Source organism: Anopheles stephensi, chromosome 3 (genome assembly GCF_013141755.1).
Source record: "Anopheles stephensi strain Indian chromosome 3, UCI_ANSTEP_V1.0, whole genome shotgun sequence".
Taxonomy (NCBI): Eukaryota; Metazoa; Arthropoda; class Insecta; order Diptera; family Culicidae; genus Anopheles; species Anopheles stephensi.
In genome coordinates this window covers 43,848,317-43,866,139 of record NC_050203.1, presented here as the reverse complement: position 1 = coordinate 43,866,139, position 17,823 = coordinate 43,848,317, and the positions used below count along the sequence as shown (strand labels likewise).

The 17,823-nt window shown below is 45.4% G+C and overlaps 2 protein-coding genes and 1 long non-coding RNA gene across 7 annotated transcripts; 2 read left to right on the top strand and 1 right to left on the bottom strand.

Moving 5' to 3' along the window:
- The first annotated feature begins 1,018 nt into the window (after positions 1-1,018).
- On the top strand, positions 1,019-7,744 carry LOC118510981 (thyroid adenoma-associated protein homolog). Its single transcript, XM_036053482.1, has 11 exons — positions 1,019-1,425; positions 1,491-1,558; positions 1,620-1,975; positions 2,051-5,084; positions 5,176-5,300; positions 5,379-5,532; positions 5,623-5,996; positions 6,074-6,808; positions 6,894-7,078; positions 7,164-7,333; positions 7,414-7,744. Exons 1-11 carry the CDS (start codon positions 1,314-1,316, stop codon positions 7,648-7,650), a joined length of 5,550 nt encoding a protein of 1,849 aa, XP_035909375.1. The 5' UTR covers positions 1,019-1,313; the 3' UTR covers positions 7,651-7,744.
- LOC118510983 (serine-rich adhesin for platelets) lies at positions 7,654-17,299 on the top strand. 5 transcript variants are annotated; one of them, XM_036053489.1, is made up of 6 exons: positions 9,599-9,737; positions 11,323-11,526; positions 11,676-11,816; positions 12,399-13,310; positions 13,401-16,264; positions 16,370-17,299. In XM_036053489.1, exons 1-6 carry the CDS (start codon positions 9,636-9,638, stop codon positions 16,380-16,382), a joined length of 4,236 nt encoding a protein of 1,411 aa, XP_035909382.1. In that variant the 5' UTR covers positions 9,599-9,635; the 3' UTR covers positions 16,383-17,299. The 5 variants fall into 5 exon arrangements, with proteins under 5 accessions (XP_035909383.1, XP_035909380.1, XP_035909382.1 ...); XM_036053488.1 differs by having other exon boundaries at positions 13,398-16,264; XM_036053490.1 differs by lacking the exon at positions 9,599-9,737 and adding an exon at positions 7,654-7,785 and having other exon boundaries at positions 12,399-16,264.
- LOC118510986 lies at positions 9,184-10,611 on the bottom strand. Its single transcript, XR_004906097.1, has 3 exons — positions 9,786-10,611; positions 9,507-9,714; positions 9,184-9,306 (listed from the first exon to the last, which is right to left on the bottom strand). It is a non-coding gene; the product is annotated as an uncharacterized LOC118510986 (long non-coding RNA).
- Positions 17,300-17,823: the final 524 nt, after the last annotated feature.

Genomic DNA, 17,823 nt, shown 5'->3' with positions numbered 1-17,823 from the left:
GGGAGGGGGGGGGGGGGTTTGGAAGTGGGAGGCATAACGCTTCTGTCTGTTCTAGTCAATAGATTTGAGAGTGGGAATTGAGGAAGGAGATACTATTAAACGAACAGTCCATACGAATACCAGCCAAAACCGCCCTTTTACCGCCCCTGTGTACCTTTTATAAAACTGTTTCAATGCTATCATAATAGCACACTCGTGCAGCTAGGTTTTTTGAAAAAAGGATAGCATACTTCACTATTTTATTTGTGATATACCTATTCCAGTTTTTGAGCATCGGAGAATATACTCACTATCATAGAATTTTTACCGGCAGTTTACGAGCCCGTATCCGGTAAACAACTCTGCCGCAAAACTAACATTTCATTAGTGTAAGTCTGGTTAAATGAGCTTTCGAAATGTATACTTTTCATGGAAGTTCATACTCAATTTTAGAAAGACAAATTCATATTCCAGAGCACAAAACGATTATTTGCAGGTTAAATGTTTCCGATTGATCCAGGTACAAGTTGATGCATTTCAATCATATGGAAGCCTGGCGCATTGAAGCTCTCCGCCCCTGTGCACCGGCTAGAGAAAAATTAAAGCAAGGGAATACAAAAAGGGTTTTTAGAAAACACACAGAAACACATCACAGACTTCTGGGAACTATGATTCTACTTCTGAAACACTCGCAACCTTCTACCTTATCCAACACAAGACGCCTGGTCCGAACAACCAGAGCACATCACTTGAACCGCCTACCATAAACGAAAACACGCTGCGTAAAACATGCACAATGGAATGCGCTCCTGACACTCGCATTATTTACGATTTTTTAAATCCACAGCTCTATACCGTGGAAATGCAGTCCCCTGGATACAAAATTATTCAAAAAAAGTAACAACATATATATTTCAGAGATTAAACCAACATTTTCATTAATTTTTGAGCCGATAGTTGTTAGAAAGCTAGATGAAGTTATCAAGCGTTATGACCGATGGATAACTACATGTGCACACTTTTCACGAGGTGATATTTTGACAGCTTCCGACGAAATACAGCAAGCAAAGGAGAACGAACGAGCAAATGTTTGCATACTTTCGCTACATCTCTCCCTCCGGAAAAGTTTATTAAAAGAAATCGTTTTCCAAACTTTGCACACGTTTATTCAACCCTCTTTGGGAGGATTTCAACAAAAGGGGCGCGAGGCATTAAGAATGTGTCAAGTGTCCTTCTTAAAACGTTGGACGAAAGCATAATCGTAGCCGCCAGCAACAGTGATAAGAAAAGGTTTATTGTTTTGCCCGTATATCAGTTCCGAATAGATCAGAAACATGAACGGGTTATCATTGCGCATTTCTAATGTGCGAGCAAGTGAGAACGTGAAAAAAAATTCCGAAATTCGAATGGACCTGTTCCAAGTGCCTTCTGTATATTTGACTGCAGGTAAAGAGCGAATGCCATGTTAACAAAACTAGAACCACCATCTAATGCGTCTCCTTTACTCGCAGATAACTCTTACCTAAATCAACTAAATTCGTCAGAAACTGTAGAGGGTCAGGTTAAGGTCCTGAAGGAGGTATGTTTACAAACGGAGCGTCGGCACCGGCATATTATACACAGTACGGGTCTTGTTTCAGTACTCCTCCTTCGTGGTGGGACTCGAGGATTCGCTGAAGTTGCACGTCCAAACGTTAGCAAACTTGTTCATGGAAGCGCCCCTGAAACATGCTGTCCGGAATACGATAGCTCGATCGTTAAGCAACCTAACCTCCAGCCGTGAAATTGTTGCGGATAGTATTGCCAACAGTATAAAAGCACGCATTGAGCAGGATTCTAGTGCGACCAGTGAACCAACGCGCCGAAATACAACCATCTGCAACATCGGAAGTTGCTTTGAAAATTTCAAGGTTGGTTGTGAAGCTGTTCGTCTAAGTTTGCAACAATTATTTCAATTCCTGAACAAATCCGTCATGGTGTACCTCGAGCGGATGAAGTAAGAATACCAGTTCTCGTGTTGCTACCCTCTTTCAAACGACATTTAATAAGCATATTCTTGTACCATTTGCAGCGATCAGGTATCACCTTCGGATAAGAGTGAGCTGTGTTTATTCATTCATTCTGCTATCCGGATTGTTATATCCTGCTTTCAGCAGTTCCCCGATCAACTGAAAGCGTCGTACGAGGGTGAGAAAAATGTGGAAAAACTTGTACTCATATGCTGGGATCTGTTGGAAAATCCGGAGATACCGATGGACACGAAAACAAACTGTGGTATACTCATAGCAATGAATGCTAATCTGGAGAGAAGATTCCTACGGCTAGCACAGCGTGTGTTCGATGAGGATAGTTCGGCAAAACAAATGTGCCTGGTGAATGGTATCATCTGCACGATAGAAAACGAACATTTCTCCAGCCCGGAATGGAAAGGTATAGAGGTGCTCCATCGGGCGGCAACGGTTTTAAAAGAAATTTCGGAGGAAAACTCGGTAGAAGTGAGCATCGTGCTAGGGACGACGCGTGGGTTTTTTCAAATGACCAAACGACTGCTCGGTCTCAAGCTGGATGGCTATAAAACATCGGAACGAAAAGAGCTCGTCGATATCCTGGCGATAAATCTGCGCTATTCGCTGTCCCATCTGGATCACTATGTCGACAGCATTCGGCATATATCGCGCGATCTGCTGAAATGCACCATACAGCTGGGGACGCGCTTAGACGATTCGCTAAACGCCATAATTTACGATTACATTCGTAACGGAGGAATCAATATCAACACAAAGTGCATACTGATCAGTGCAATATCTTCCATACTGAAGGCGAAAGAAGTTTTGCGTGCCATTCCAGACGTTGCGGAGTTTTTGCTTCGATCGCTTACCCATAACGATCATTCGAATACAAATTTGCACATCAACAATTGCTACGAGACACTGATGATGTCTTACTCGTACGAGGACAACAAGCAGGAATGGTTCAATCGTTGGGTAAACCCTATTTTGATGGAAATTACCAACGGACGGGAAGGAAGCATCGGCGGAATCGTTGATGCAGTCGACCCGAACGAAGCATCCATGCACGACGCCGCCGAGGAACCCAGCAAGGAAGGAAACAGAGGAAATGATATACGCGAAACACTCCACGATCTCATAAGAAAAGCGATTCGTGCTTATCCCGAAATCGCAATTTACATGATCGACAGCAAAGTCGGTATCAGTTACGGTTTGGTACTGTCCTCGTTGGGAATTGCTCGGAAAAATGGCCTCTTCGATGCAGTCCAGTCGACAGAAGCGATGTGGAAAAATTTGCTGTCCTACGCTGATATCCGGGAAGCGATGATATCCTCCGACGATTCTACCCGCATGTCCGCCCTATACCTGATAACAGAGTGTCATAAAAGCACCGAAATATTCACCAAGCAAGATCTGGAGTGCATTCTGTTTTTCCTGGAAACGAACATAAACGTCCAGGCGGCTTCCTTGCGGCAGAAAATTACATCCTGCATGAAGAGTGCGCTCAACCGGCTTCGTTCGGGATTTCTAAGCATCATTAAAAAGTCGGATATCGATGGCAAAAGTCATTACTACTACGAGTTTGTCAAACGACTGCACGAGTTCTGCATCGTGAATCAGTTTATTGGCGCCAACTACAGCCGGCGAGCAATTTCGTTTCAAATTCTGCTACAGCTGCTGCAAATTTCTTCCTACATTTTTTACGACGACGAAAACATAAGCATGTGGAACGAACGGCAGGTGCGTATACTGCTGTCGGCTTTAAACGATAGCTACGAGTCCAACAAACACTACTCGCTAAAAGTGCTATCGTTTTGCCCGAAGCAGTTCATCGAACAGTTCAACGGCGAACTCAATTACGAGATCACTCGCACTCTGATGATTAGTCCGCGGCCAAACGATTCACTGTCGGCAGCATATTATCTTGAGTATCTGTGCTTCGTAAACAGCACCATCGACACTCCCCGTCTGGAGATGGAGCCGGTTAACTGTAATGTGGCGGCAAAAGTATACCGCTGCTTTCTGTGGTGCGAGGAAATTTTAATGCAAGGATATCGATTAGCTAGCCATTCGCTGCTGCGAGCTTCGCGGGAGAACCCCATGTTTGGAGCGTTGATCTGCATTCGTCACTTGTTGAGCAAGCTAGATTTAAAGGAACTTTCTGGCGATGAATGCTGGCGAACGTCTATTACGCGGTTGATCAGTACCTGTGACAGCATAGCAAAAGTGGTTTCGGTGGTAACCAACAATTCTTCGCCAGAAGGAACATTTTTAGAAGATTTCGCAGTGACAAACTTGTCCGAATGTACCGACATCGAAATGGACGAGGGTAACGAACTATCATCACCAGATGATATCAGCAGCAGCTCAATTCAAAGTGCACAGAACGACGAGGTAGGCCGGCCAGAAGGAAGCAGGCCAGAAACGACGCCCCAAATGGTTTTGCTCTGTTCCTGGCGCACCATCAAAGAAATTTCTTTGATACTTGGCGATATTGCTTCCCGTTCTCCGATCATCGAAACGGGAAGCACTGCAATGCCGGGCGACAATGGCGGGCTTTTAACGTGCCAGCAGATTTTAAGCATCGGGAATCAGTTCATTGAACTCCTTTCGGAAACGAAGCACCGAGGCGCATTTGAGCAAGCGTACATAGGATTTTCGAAGATTTGCTTACGCCTGTGGGGATCGCCACACGCCGAACTTCATCAGCTACCGATGCGATGGATTCAAGAGTTGATAACGGCAATCACCGGGGGCATGGGACCGGTTGCCGCGTATACAATTACTGACAGAGACATCGCCGAGATCAACCTCGATAAACTGTGCGTAACTCGTCGCAGCGCGGGCATCCCGTTCATAATACAAGCCTTGATAACGTCGGAGCTACAGGTTAGCTCCACGAAGGGCTTACAGTTTTGCATGAAAACACTGCTCGAACTATGCCGGTCGAGCACTACAAGCAGTCAGACGCGTACCCATTCGCTTAATATACTACGTTCGCTTTTTCGATCGACTGATTTGGGCGAAACGGTAGGCGAGTTCGTTTCGGAAGGAATCATGTGCGCCATCAACGGTTACGAGGCGGAGTCATGGTCGGTAAGTTATTGGAGCGCACATAATGGAGGGCGTTCGATGGTGGTATACCATTCGTAAAGCGTTTAACCAGATGAACTTCATCCTTACTTAGGAACGCAATTCATCAACGTTGCTATTCTCCGCGCTGATGGTTCGCGTATTTGGAGTACAAAGAACCAAGGACTCGGAGAATCTTAACATTCGTAACAAAATGACTGGAAGAATATTCTTCTTGAGGTAAGTGTACTTTTTTGAAAGCATTCGTATGCCGACAGTGATGTACAAATAGGATTTGTTGGTTCATTCGATTCACAGATACCCGGTGCTGTATGATTATTTCGTGCTTGAACTGGAAAGGGCGAGCAAAATTATCATCCAGGGCACTAGAAGCAAAAAATTACATCCACTACTGTTGCTGCTCAGCCGACTGTATCCATCCGCCTTAGAAGGTAGCGAATCCAATTTGAAGGTAGGTTTGTTGTTTCTGAGCACAAGGACACAAGTGGCTGTTGTTTTCCTTTGCCGTTCTAACTTTTCGTCCGTGTTTCGTTGCTTTCAGCTTTCACGCTTCGTTCCTTTAGTATCAATTTGTTCCGGTTGTGCGGAATTGCAAACCCGTTACTTGGCAGCAAAAATTGTTTCCATTATAGTTTCGCCGGACCTGATGTTTGACAGGATCTGCTTGTTGCTGGAAAGCCTGAATCGTTCCAACAACCGAAATGTCAATCCCAACTCCTTACACGGCGCATTACTGCAGATTTTGTACCTCGTGAAAACGAAAAACCCCGGCTTAGTAGCGGCAGCAACTTCGAGCGGGCAGTTGAATAATTGGATCGAGCTGTACACCGCGATCTCAAACTATCTGTTTGAAGTAAAGCCGAATTTCATCATCTACAGCACCATACTGGACATATTGCTGGAAATTCTAGCAAGGTAAGCAGGGCTTAAGTTAAACCTTTGAAAGATTGTTCCGTTTGGTTGTAAGTAGCGAGATATGTTTCTTCTTCCAGATGCCAACACATCATCATTGCAGAAGACGACCAGTTTATAGATGATCTGAGCAACATTGTTGATTATCTGCTTAATTTGGCAAACCATCGGAACTTTTACGGAGAACCGTTGGTGTTTCAGAAAATTGTTCTGCTGAAAACGTTTATGTATCTGTACAGTGATGACGAGACGGGAATGCGGAGCTCGCAATGCTTCCTGTTGCGCATCGAGCCGGACGGAGAAACGCGGCAGTCGCCAGAATATATAAAGGCGATGCTAAACACAATCTTATTGGTGCTGGATGTCGACCACATTGGAAAGCACTGCGAAGAATACGATATCACCCCTGTGGAGGTGTTTTACTTCCGCAACATTTGCGAACTAAAGCCAGATCGATTGCGGTGGCTGAAGGCGGAACTGTTGCGTTCCCAGCAGTTTCACTGCTGTTTGCGACGATTGATAAGCCCCGGCAACGAGGGCCACAACCAGCTGTACACGATCCAGGTTAAAGCGTACCTGGTACTAAGCTACAGCGGTGTGGCCGTCAGCAACGTACTGTTGGATGGGAAAAGTATCCGCGAGGCAATGCAGATCCTATACAAAGCAGCGAGCTGTCAACCCTATCAGTTGCGTAGTGCCATGTTCCGCTGTTTGAAACGTCTGTTGCAAAACGAAACAAAGGGTTCGAGTGAGTTTACGTTGAATGTAGATTTTTTACCCACTCTAAGTGCTGCATATCAATCCAAACCCATTAGGTAAGGCAATGAACACGAAATTAGTAATTAACGTTTTAAAAATAACCCTCTGCTCACGAGCACCTGCATTTGAATCTTTTCACAGAATGACGGCGGTGGAATGTTTGCATATAGTCGGTAGGAAAATTTTCGATGGGAAATCTTTAAATCAGTACATAAGTTTCAGTTTCGCACTGCTGAATTTGCTGAGTGATGATGATTGTAATATCCGTGCCAAGGCATCAATAGTCGTTAGTCAACTGTACCATGTGATTGAGAAAGTAAAACAAAGTAAGTGGAGATTACAATAGAGGCTGCAAGCTCTTTATTATTATTCTGTACTGTATTTCTCTCACTTCTCTCTTCTATCTTACAGAACCTCTTGTAGCGACATATGCACAAAGTGTATACTTACGATTACTAAGCAAAACAATGGTTGCTCATAAGTTTACTGTAAACCAGATAGTGGCCGTTATCGTCGTGATATGGACATTAAAAGAGCAGGAAACAGAAGACGATTCCGTTAACATAGACGATGTAACAGATGTGAGGAAAGCCCAGAAAGAATGGCCCAGAAGAAAGATTCGGAATCTAATTTTGTTGTCGTTTCTTTTTGTTATTTGCAGCTTAAGGTGTTTGACAAAAATGAAGTTAACATCTATGGCGAGCTAGAACTGGTCCGGGACTACTGTATAGCGGAACTACAGCATCTGGAAGCGAGTAATGAAAACTACAGCTTGGAAAGCAATATCGACAAAATACAGAAGATTGTTGACAAACATCTGAAGCAGCCAATGTGTATACGGAAGTTCTTGCATTCTACCGCAAAAACATCATCCAAGCTAATAGGAATTGTTCTGTAAAAGCACAAACCTCTGTGTCATGCAGCTTGTGCTGTGTGCTTAAGAAACCCGTAAACGAAAACTTTGTAAAAAATAAACTGATATAGATGTGGAATCGAAATATGTGCCAGACGGATAATCGGAAAGATGATAAAGGTAAGTGTATATAAAATATAAAATTTAGTTTTAAAATCTAAACGCGGATTGATGATCGATGGAAAGGACGAATGGTAGGCAGGCAGACAGTATTTTTAGGTTATTGAAATGATTAGTATGGAACTGTGGTTGCGATTGCCGATTGTACATATGCAAGCGTTTTCCTTCAGGAATAGTTGTTTCGCCAGAACTGATGCGATCATGTAATCGACAGACGAAAGACTTACGATTCATGTATCCTCCAATTTTCTTCCTCCCCATTTGCAATCCCGTTGCCCGTTAGTGGTGCGAGTCCGAACAGTGGCACTTTTCCAGTGGGTAAAATATGCCGAAAGTTGTACTCATGCGCCTTCACTGCTAGCGGTGTAGCACGAGCGTGAACGAAGCGGACCATCATCATCATCATCGGGGCTTTGGTTTTCAGTCGCGACCAAACGAGCGAACACGGTCCTAGTTCGAAAAGAGGTCCACGGTAAATCGATAGCCAATCGTGTACTAAGCCGTATCGTTTAATTTCTGCAGCATGGCAAGCCCAACCAAGTCTGCCGAATACGGCCCGCACGGATGAAACGGAGTTTGAGGCAGCCGTGCTTAAAGGCGCCAGCAGTGCCGACATGCGCCTTATTAGATTGCAGGGTTAAAAAATCATTCGCTCCGCTGTACAGCAGAACCGTTTGCGAGACGGCTGAATGGTATAATTGTTCCTATTGTTGGTTTGCTAACCCAAGAATGGTTGCATATTACATCTGAACAAGTGCACATTCCAGCAGGTTCGCGGGCTGAACAAACGTTGTGGAGCGCAAAGGAATATTGGCGAATTAACCGTGCTAGTGCGATAATCAATCAAGCAAGCGTGGATGGAAGTTTGCGTAAGGTGGAAAGATGGTCTTGGCGATGCACCGTAGTCATTCCGAAGTTATTGAGGTCTTGGTGGTGGTTTGTTGTTGATTCGATTCGATGTGGAAAAAGTGCCTACCAAATACCCTGTTGGTGTTGTGTCATAATATTACCGCATAGAATATCCGCCGCTCTTCTCCTTCACAATACCTATGAGATACGGTTTCCCCGTTCTTCGTGAATACCTTCGTGGTAAGCCTAACGTGTCAGTGTGTGTGTGTGTGCGTGCGTGCGTTTTTTTATGTTATTTTATTCGTAAATGTGCAAAAGTGTAACTTCCTGTGACCGATTGCTGGTACGTGGTTTGTGCGATGTTCGTTCCTCGTTCATGATTGAAACTTAATGATTTTTAAGCTTTCGAGAGCATGGCAGCATTGGCTAGCAGAGCTCAAGTGATTAGCTAAGCAGGAGCACCCAGTGAGTGCCCCCAGTGTCACTTCCCTTTTCTGTTTCGCCGTTCTTCTTGCAGCCGACGCACATGCTACTGCTGCAGCTATCTGTCCGGAAGCTATCGGAATTTGATGAATGGATCAATATATGATGGAGGTGAACCATTGCATCATGCCGACACTGCCGTCGTAGCTTATCGTCCTTATCGTTTTCATCGCACTCCAAGCGGGCAGCCTAAACGAGGATGTGCAATACCGTTAATAATCTCCGTACTGCCAGCAGCTACTAGGATTGGGAAGTGATTTTTGCCAAAAGCTCAGATAGCTCGCGCGAAGCCAACAAAAAAGAGTGCGTGGTGCGCAACCGAAAGTGGTGCAGTGAGTTTAATTTGCAGTAGAATACAAAGCGACATTTCAAGTTCGTTCTGAACCCACCACATCTAGAGTTCCTCTGCCGTTTTCCATACCCCAGCTCTTGCTCCAAATCCACTCTTCCAGCCTTTCGAGTTCCTCCTTCCTTGCTGCTAGCACTAGACGAACGCCAAGGGTGTATTTCAAAACGCAATGAATGTAGCATCGTCGTCTCCATCGTCTCGTAAACAGAAACGCCTTGGTCCGGCACCAATCGCCTCGATGGAAGACACTACGGCCGAAGAGAAAGCACAGGTACGAATCTAAAATATGAAGCGCGTTCGGTAGTAAAATGCGTCCTACCTTCACAGTCCAATCGAACTACTAGCACCATTGCTTTCCCTATTACGTCACTAATGTGCGGGAATGGCACATTTGTTCAATGTCAGGAAGCAGTAACGCGCTCAGGCGTACGGGAGGTTGTGATGATCCTTCAGCTGGTTTAATTTTAATTTTTTACTGCAGCACACTTATTGTCTGCCCATCAATAGGTCAGCACAAATGTCGATTTGAGTGCTTTTAGCCAGTGTCCGAAAATCGGAACTATTACCACCTAGCCACATGGTCAGGATTATTTAATCACGCCAGGGTGCACCTTGTAGTTCAAAAATAGATCGACGAAACACTAAAAAGAGGTCAGGTTTCGATTATAAGCGATGTCTTTCCGGTTGTTTTGCTGCGCCGCTGTCATTGAATGTCCTATTTTTAAGCTCTATCCTGCTCCCTGCATCCTTCTTGCTGATTAATGGCGAGAGCAAGAGTAGCACTACCCGTTTAGAACAAACCACAAGCGTGCAAGATGTCATTCTGCTTCTATCTTCCATTTGGGTAAGCCTTTTGGTGGTTTTCTTCACTTGTGCAGTTCTGCTGCCAACTGTTGGTGGTGGTGTGAGCTTTATTTAAGCTTTGTGTTAGTACATTTGTTGCGTTTGTTTCTTCATGCTCAAAAGATAGCCATTTCTTCGGGTTCCCAACAGGGTTCCATTCGTATTAATGTTTCTTTCATTTTCATTTGTCTAACTAGGCTTTTTGCTACTTTCTCTCCGCGTATCTGCTCGTGAAAACGTTCTGTATTCTCCCGTATTATCTCATCTCTCAGTAATGCTCACTTCTTTGCATATAATGGCTCTCGGTTTCTCACGGTGCTATGTTGCGAGATTTTCGGGTTCGGGTTTGTGTGTACAGTATCAGTATAAAGCATGTTAAATTTATCCTGACAGTATTGGCCCCTAAAAAGTACCTCAAGAGGTTAAAGTGCTTCAATATTATGCTAGTAGCAGAAGAACGTAAAACGCTAAGTGCCTAAAATTAGCTAAAAACAAATGACCTTAAAATGGCACTCAAAAGCTTCAACAAGTACAGTTGAAAATGACTTCTTTTCATACTTCTAATGCTCTTAATTTAAACAAGTCAAGTCTAAATGGGAGACGATCCGGACGAGATTCGCCCGGCGATCCTGCCGTATGAAGGCCGGTGTCGTTGCCGTCACAGGTATCCAAACAACGAAAAAGCACATCTTCTCTTATTTTTTCGCTCAAAGAAAACCATCGAGGGGTCACCACTGGACAGGATAATAATCTCGTCTGGGCTCAACCATGATTGTTAAACGCACTGCAACAATAAATTAGTTGTAAAAGTTCCTTTCGTGTAATGAATTCCTCGATAAAATTAATGTAATAGTCCGGAATATTAAATGATCGCTACACGTACCAAATTATTTTTTTATAATAAAATAAATTGAACAATAATCTTACATTGCAATTAACAAGTTAAGCCAATCATTTCCCGAACAAATTATGAATCTGCAGTTTATGAATGATTGTTTTCTTCGCCTTTGTAGATGGAGCAACAAAATCATCACAATCTGCAACGGTGGTCACAGGAAAAGCCCTCTATCGATTCAAGCCGTGGCTCACCGACCAAAACCTTTGATTGCCCATCGGCACTGATACCGGCAACGCCACGCATAGACATTAGTCGAGCTTCTTCTCACTCATCCCATCACGACAGTAGAGACAGCAGTCCCGAAAATGTCTTCGAACAGGTATGCTACGACCCACCTGTGTCAGATGGGTAGTCCACGTGATGCATTTCGATCGATGCCTTTTGCCTATTAGACTAACTAATACAAATGAGGCAATAAGCAATTTCAAATCTTTCTATTCTCTTTGCTACCCACGGTACTTAACACAGGTCGGTACTGGCACACTGCAAGACTCAGGCGTGCTCGGTTTTCGTGAGGAAGACACACTTGACTTGCGGAATTCTACCGAAGAACTTCAGTTTATGGAACCGGAAAAGGGAAATCGAGAGAAGGAGAAACCCAATACGCAAGTAAGTATCAGTATTAGGTCGACAAATGGAGCACATGATGGCATGTCTCTTATGCACTTTGTAATTCTTACTTTGACTGGGAATTTAATCCTGTGTGGATACTGTGGACACCGGGTCTGAACCATCGATTTTCTCCGTCATGTATGATACAAATTTTTTGCTGATGAATTGGCGTTGAATAATTAATTATAAGTGTCTTGTTAATAGAAATTGTACCTTAATTGTTTAGTTTTATAACTACAGTCAATCCGTTATTGACACACATAAGGAAAACAAGTGCGGTCGGCTATAATTTGGACGCCAAATTGAATTCTGGTTCGAGGTTTGTGTTTTTTTCCGTATCAGGAGGAAGGTCAGTGCTTTGTTCAGGGAAACGGTACAGCAGTAGTCTCAATTTATTGACTTATTTATTTATTTATTATTACGGTTTGACACCGTAATGGCATGTTTATTGGCTTAGATGTGAACAAAAATTACAATTACCGTGTATAATTTAACTTCAAGAGGTACAATAAATTCCAGTTTAAAAACCAATGTACATCATCTGAAATGAAAACTGTTTAAAATAATTTGTTTTTGCAGATTACCTACGGATCTTGTCCAACCCAACGGTACTCGCCAATCATTTGGAAGCTGGAAGAACAACCAACGCAACAGCAACACCAGTTCCAGCAGCAACAACAGCAACATAACCGTAAAGATTCCGCCAGTTCTGAAGTGGTGGCATTCCTTTCAATTTCTGGACGAACCAGCCGCCTGTCAAGTGTGGGCAGCCAGGGATCAGCGAACAGCAAACTGTCCGCTACGTCAGCAGTTTCTGGAATATCGCGCTCACCTTCACCTCATAAGATGTTGTTAGAGACATCATTTTGTGGCGCGAAGCCTATGCAGGCGTATGCCGAAAGTGGTATGGTAGGAAGCGCCCTTGAGCCTTCTACGGAACAAATGCTAGAACAAGTAATATTGTCCCGAAAGAAAGACCCTACAGAGGCCGTTTTAGCGGAAGGTATACATGTGCATACAGCCAATGCTATGGCCGCCAACTCCACGTTAGATGGGGGCCACCGGCGAGGAGTGCCGAAAACCGTTCCGCAACAACCACCTCCCGGCGGAGGAGATGGTCAAGGGGTCCAGCCTGGTACAGCCAAGGCGGGGGGTCATGTGCGGCGCAAGTCCGACTGTGGAACGGGTACGACGAATAATCTCGAGATACAAACTTTGAAATCCAACCAAACCAGCCGCAGCGTTGGCAATAAGCGTCACATTCCGCCACGCGATTTGAAAAATTCGATAGTGGGTGTTATGCCGAGCGGTACGGAATACATCCGGATTAAGCTGAAACCGGACCACTGCTACAGCGATAACGGCATCGCGGACAACGAACGTGTCGTAGAAAAACCGAAGGATGGCGCCCAGGAGCTGTCGGTTTCGTCAGCCCACGATCCGCATCGAACACGAGCATCCAGTATTACACGATCACCATCCCCAGCAAACGTGAGTGTTTCGCGAAAGAATTCGTTTTGTTCGCTTTTTAAATTTAAGGATGGTGTTTCCACTGACAAACCTAATAACCTCCAACAGCAGCATCTACCACGGAAAAAGCGCACCTCGACGGCATCGAATGAATCGGGAACGCTAGGTGGTCGGTACTACGATCAGCAGACAGATCATCCGAGCGCATCGAACAACTCGACACCGTCGAAGCAGAAGCTTGTGCTGAAGATGTTCAAATCAAAACGGGACCCAAAATCGAAATCACCCTCTCCCATGGGTTCGGCCGCGGATGGCATCGGCCAATCCTTCTACAGTGCTGGCAGTGGTGAACAGCAGGCGGCGACCAGCAACATCAGTGCAGCACGATCGCCTGGCTCAACGGGATTGCGCTACTACGACGCACCGCTCGATGGTCAAAGCATACACATTCCTTTGCACACACCACCAGAGGAACGGCGGTTGGGCTCATTTCGTAGTGCAGCTGGTGTAACGACGTCTTCGTTCGTGGATACAACCGCATCCACTGGCAGCGGAGCACAGGTGTCTGTATCTGCATCAGGCACACCGACAGGACACAGCAGCATCATTCAAAAACACGCCAAAACACCCAAACAGCAACGCATTGCCAACATGACGGTTACGATACACGATCGGCCCAAACCGATGCCACCGCTCAAATGCTATAGGATCGACAATCCGGACGGTAGTATTATAATACCGCTCAAGTCTCCGATCGAGGATAAGGAGAATAGCACTCAGCATTGGGAGAACGTCATTGGGGAACTATCGCAGCGGATTGAAAAGCATGTTAGTGAGGATCACGACGATGGTCACATTGCACACGCTGGTAATCAGTCGACATCGTTAACACGCGACGACGCAGCCCCTGCAGATCGCCGACCGGAACCAAAGAGAGGCGATTATTCGACTCCACCTCCCCCTCCGCCGCCACCGCCTCCGGCATCCAGATCGAAATCACCAAAATCTTCTGTACCTGTTCCGACGGAAGCGAAAGCATCGGTTGGTGTAGATGTTCACAAATCGCAGCAACAAGTTCAACATGCTACAACGTCGTCAATAAGCACTTCCATGCGCCAGAAACAGGCGGCCCTGTTCCAAATGCGCATGGGTTCTGGTAGCGAGGAGCAAATATTTTGCACCACGCTTAAAGATTATACAAAGGAGATGAACCGCAATAGCTCAACTGTAAGCCAAAGCTCGGAAGGCTCGCTACAGAAAGCTCCGTCAGGGCATGAGGATGGTGCGAACGACAGCAGTGCGTTGGTCGGCAGCGGCATTGTTGGTGGTGGCGGTGCGCAAACAAGGAAACAATTGGCCGGTAAATGTAGTGAGCACCCAAACAACCTTGTGACAGCGGATAGTGTAACATCATCATCATCTTCACCTCAACAGGTCATGCAGGCGAAGGGAGCGATGCTGATGAAGGAACTCCATGAGCATCAAAAGCAGTACCAGTTAAGGCAGCAACTACAGCAACAACAGCAACAACGAGAGCAGCTACGGGACAGCTATGTTGCAGAGAATAGCACAGAAGCAATAACGGATGAAGTGGCTGCAGTAGTGTCACGTAGTAGTAGCCCTACCGAATGCATAAGTAGTGACGCAAAGCACCAACAGCACGACCACCACCACCACCACCTACATCAACATCATCAACACCAGCATCATAATCACATTTCGCGTCAAAAGAACCATACTCATGATCAAATGTCATCAACCGAACGGCCAGGCTCCAGCAACACGATCGACGACGGTATGGCATCGTCGGAGAGTGAAAAGGATTCCGAATTTGATTCCGCATCGATGAGGGCTGGTCGACATGCCCTTCGGCCGAACATGCTTGCGATCGAAGATCATGAAAGTGCCGGGCTGGTGTTTCAGGAATCTTTCGACGACGAACTGCCATACATTCCGACGACGTTGCCGGAAGAGAAGCCGGTAGGCATAAAGCTAGTGCCGGCCAAGGAACGCACGCAGCACGATTTGAAAACCTACCCCCTAGAGCGGCCACGTTCGACCACCCCCATCCATCCTGGATCACTAGAGAAGTATTGCCATGAGCGGTCGGCCACTACTACCACAACTTCTGGTGTGCGGGGAATGATTGCACGACCGAGCGTCGGTGGCGATAATGCAGCAAGTATGCGTGATTCCGCAGCGAACGGCACGGGCGTAGCGAAGCTGCGCATCAGCTTACCGGTCAAGAAAGCCAGCGAGAGTGTTGGGTCTGGAGCAGGGTCTCGAGTATTCGAGCACCGATCATCGTTGGGTGCCATCACAATGACCACAACGACCACGGCAGCAATTACCGGAGGGACTGGTGCAACAGGCATCGGAACTACGGGTAGACAGTATCGGTCGACTTCGACAACGTCGGCGATGATGATGTCCTCAATGGTCAGCAATAACCGTGGAATTACGTCAGAAGACTCACCAACGCCGCCACCACTGCCACCGCGTAAAGCGTCTACATCATCATCGTCGGCGAATACGGCCACTCCCTCTGGACACAAATGGATCGACGTTGAAGCAATACCAGAGATGCGAAAAGCACCGAAACGTATCACAGCAATACCACAGAAACAACAGCAACAGCCGCAAACTCCACGAAGCTCCAACAGTGAAGGTGCCGGCTACACTATCGATCGGAAGGAAATAGGTGCCGACGGTCAGGTGTATAACTATGTCAATCCGGAAGATTGTCAGTGTGAATGCCACGATCATGAACGGACAGCCGCCCATTCAAGCACAAGCGCCGCTGCTCACGAAGAGATTATGGTCTCCTCGATCGATCTGGCCGACGATTGCAGGCCACTGCTGCGCTCGTCTTCGTCGTCGCTTACGGCGGCTCCAACGGGCACAACACCGGTGATGGACGAATGCACTGCTGACCTGAAAGCGCCGCTGGACCGGAAATTTCCTGAAGCCGAGGGGTAAGCGAGGGCAAATATAATCAGCCCGAAGCGCTGACAATTTGATTACAGTATGCTTTCTCTTGTCCTTACATGTGGCACAAACAATGTGTTTTGTAAAATCAGGAAGATCCTATGAAATGTGCTGAGTAGGGAAACGTGAGCAACCGTAAGGTGGCGTAAGTTGCGCGAGCGTACACGCCTAGCGAAGCCGTTTACTGTACTGCATATAAATTGCATGCAAGACAAATAGTTAATGTTTCGAAACACGTAAAACACACAGAGTCACAAACACGCATTTCATATTCGTTTCATATTCGTATTGCAATATGCTACGCGCTGCTCGGACCATAGACCTTACAATTGAATAGCATAATTAGGCATCGCATACAAAAGACAGACATAACAAAAAAACAATAAAATACAATTGGAAAGAAAACAAAGAAGAAACATAGAACTACTAAAAAAAAATACTGCTAATACTACTACTAATACTACCACCACTACTACTACTACTACTAACACTACGGTGCATTTCGTTGTAAGCTCACGTCACGTAACTAAACAAGCGAAATCCAAAACGTTTTACACTCACGGGTGTATCTGAAACCTTAAACCTCAGATATTCCTGTAGCCTCACGCACCTCAGATAACATGAACAACTGGCAAGGCAAAGGAAAACATTATCTGCAACGTATGGTTCACTACGTTGAAAATAGTTGGTAGTAGAACTAGTTCAATCTCAAACTAACTAAATGACCAACGATGGTGCGATGGAACTTCCTCGTATACGTTTGATCCGGCGAAAGAAAGCAGGCAAGATCAGCCGCTCTGATGCACGAAAGCTTCATGACAACAAGCTTATTCTAGTACATGATCTTCAAATCATCGCGTTCACTTGAAGTCCCCTAGCAAACAGGAACACGTTCAGCTATTTTTACCTTCATCGATCGATTTTGACGCAAACGCTCGCTCTATATACACTTGTGTTGTATTTGTATCGTTGCAAAGATATATAACGTTAAATAAATTAATAAAGAAATCATTTAAACATCAGTTCAACAAAGAGGTTAACCGTGGTTAGGAAATAAATTGCGTTAAACCAACTTAACCAATGTGGAAGCGGAATGTGGAAGCGGCGACAAGATATCGGACGGGTTGGATGCACAGTCGTCGCTATATACCTATCCTATATAGCACATCTAAGAATAGTACATCCATTCTTTTCCACTATAATGAAGAGCCGTATCGGAAGAGCTTTCTTACAAATTTCTTGTGTTGTGTTAAATTGAAAAGCTCACAGATAATAGATTAACGTATCCATTACTTTTCAGAAGCTGCCGTAAAGAATATCAGTTGGAAGCTGCCGCACACAATTTAATTGATTGCACTCTACCTGCAGTTCGGTGTTATTTCATCCAAACCTAGCACGCTTTCCGCTCCCACCGGCGGGTTTAAATTTTTCCGCGGAATCATTCGAGCACTTGACTCGGGCTGCTAAACATGGACAATCCTGCTTCGTTGAAAGCCAATCATTCTGACGCTAGTTTCGTTAAATAAATGTCAAACTGTTCGGCAAG

What these genes read in the sequence shown, in the direction of transcription:
- LOC118510981 (XM_036053482.1), top strand. Translation starts at nt 1,314, where the DNA reads ATGAACGGGTTATCATTGCGCATTTCTAATGTGCGAGCAAGTGAGAAC. An exon ending in GATTGAGAAAGTAAAACAAA is followed by an intron (nt 7,079 to 7,163) that starts GTAAGTGGAGAT and finishes TCTATCTTACAG; the next exon opens with AACCTCTTGTAGCGACATAT. An exon ending in ACATAGACGATGTAACAGAT is followed by an intron (nt 7,334 to 7,413) that starts GTGAGGAAAGCC and finishes TGTTATTTGCAG; the next exon opens with CTTAAGGTGTTTGACAAAAA.
- LOC118510983 (XM_036053486.1), top strand. Translation starts at nt 9,636, where the DNA reads ATGAATGTAGCATCGTCGTCTCCATCGTCTCGTAAACAGAAACGCCTT. An exon ending in CCGAAAATGTCTTCGAACAG is followed by an intron (nt 11,527 to 11,675) that starts GTATGCTACGAC and finishes TACTTAACACAG; the next exon opens with GTCGGTACTGGCACACTGCA. An exon ending in AGGAGAAACCCAATACGCAA is followed by an intron (nt 11,817 to 12,398) that starts GTAAGTATCAGT and finishes TTGTTTTTGCAG; the next exon opens with ATTACCTACGGATCTTGTCC.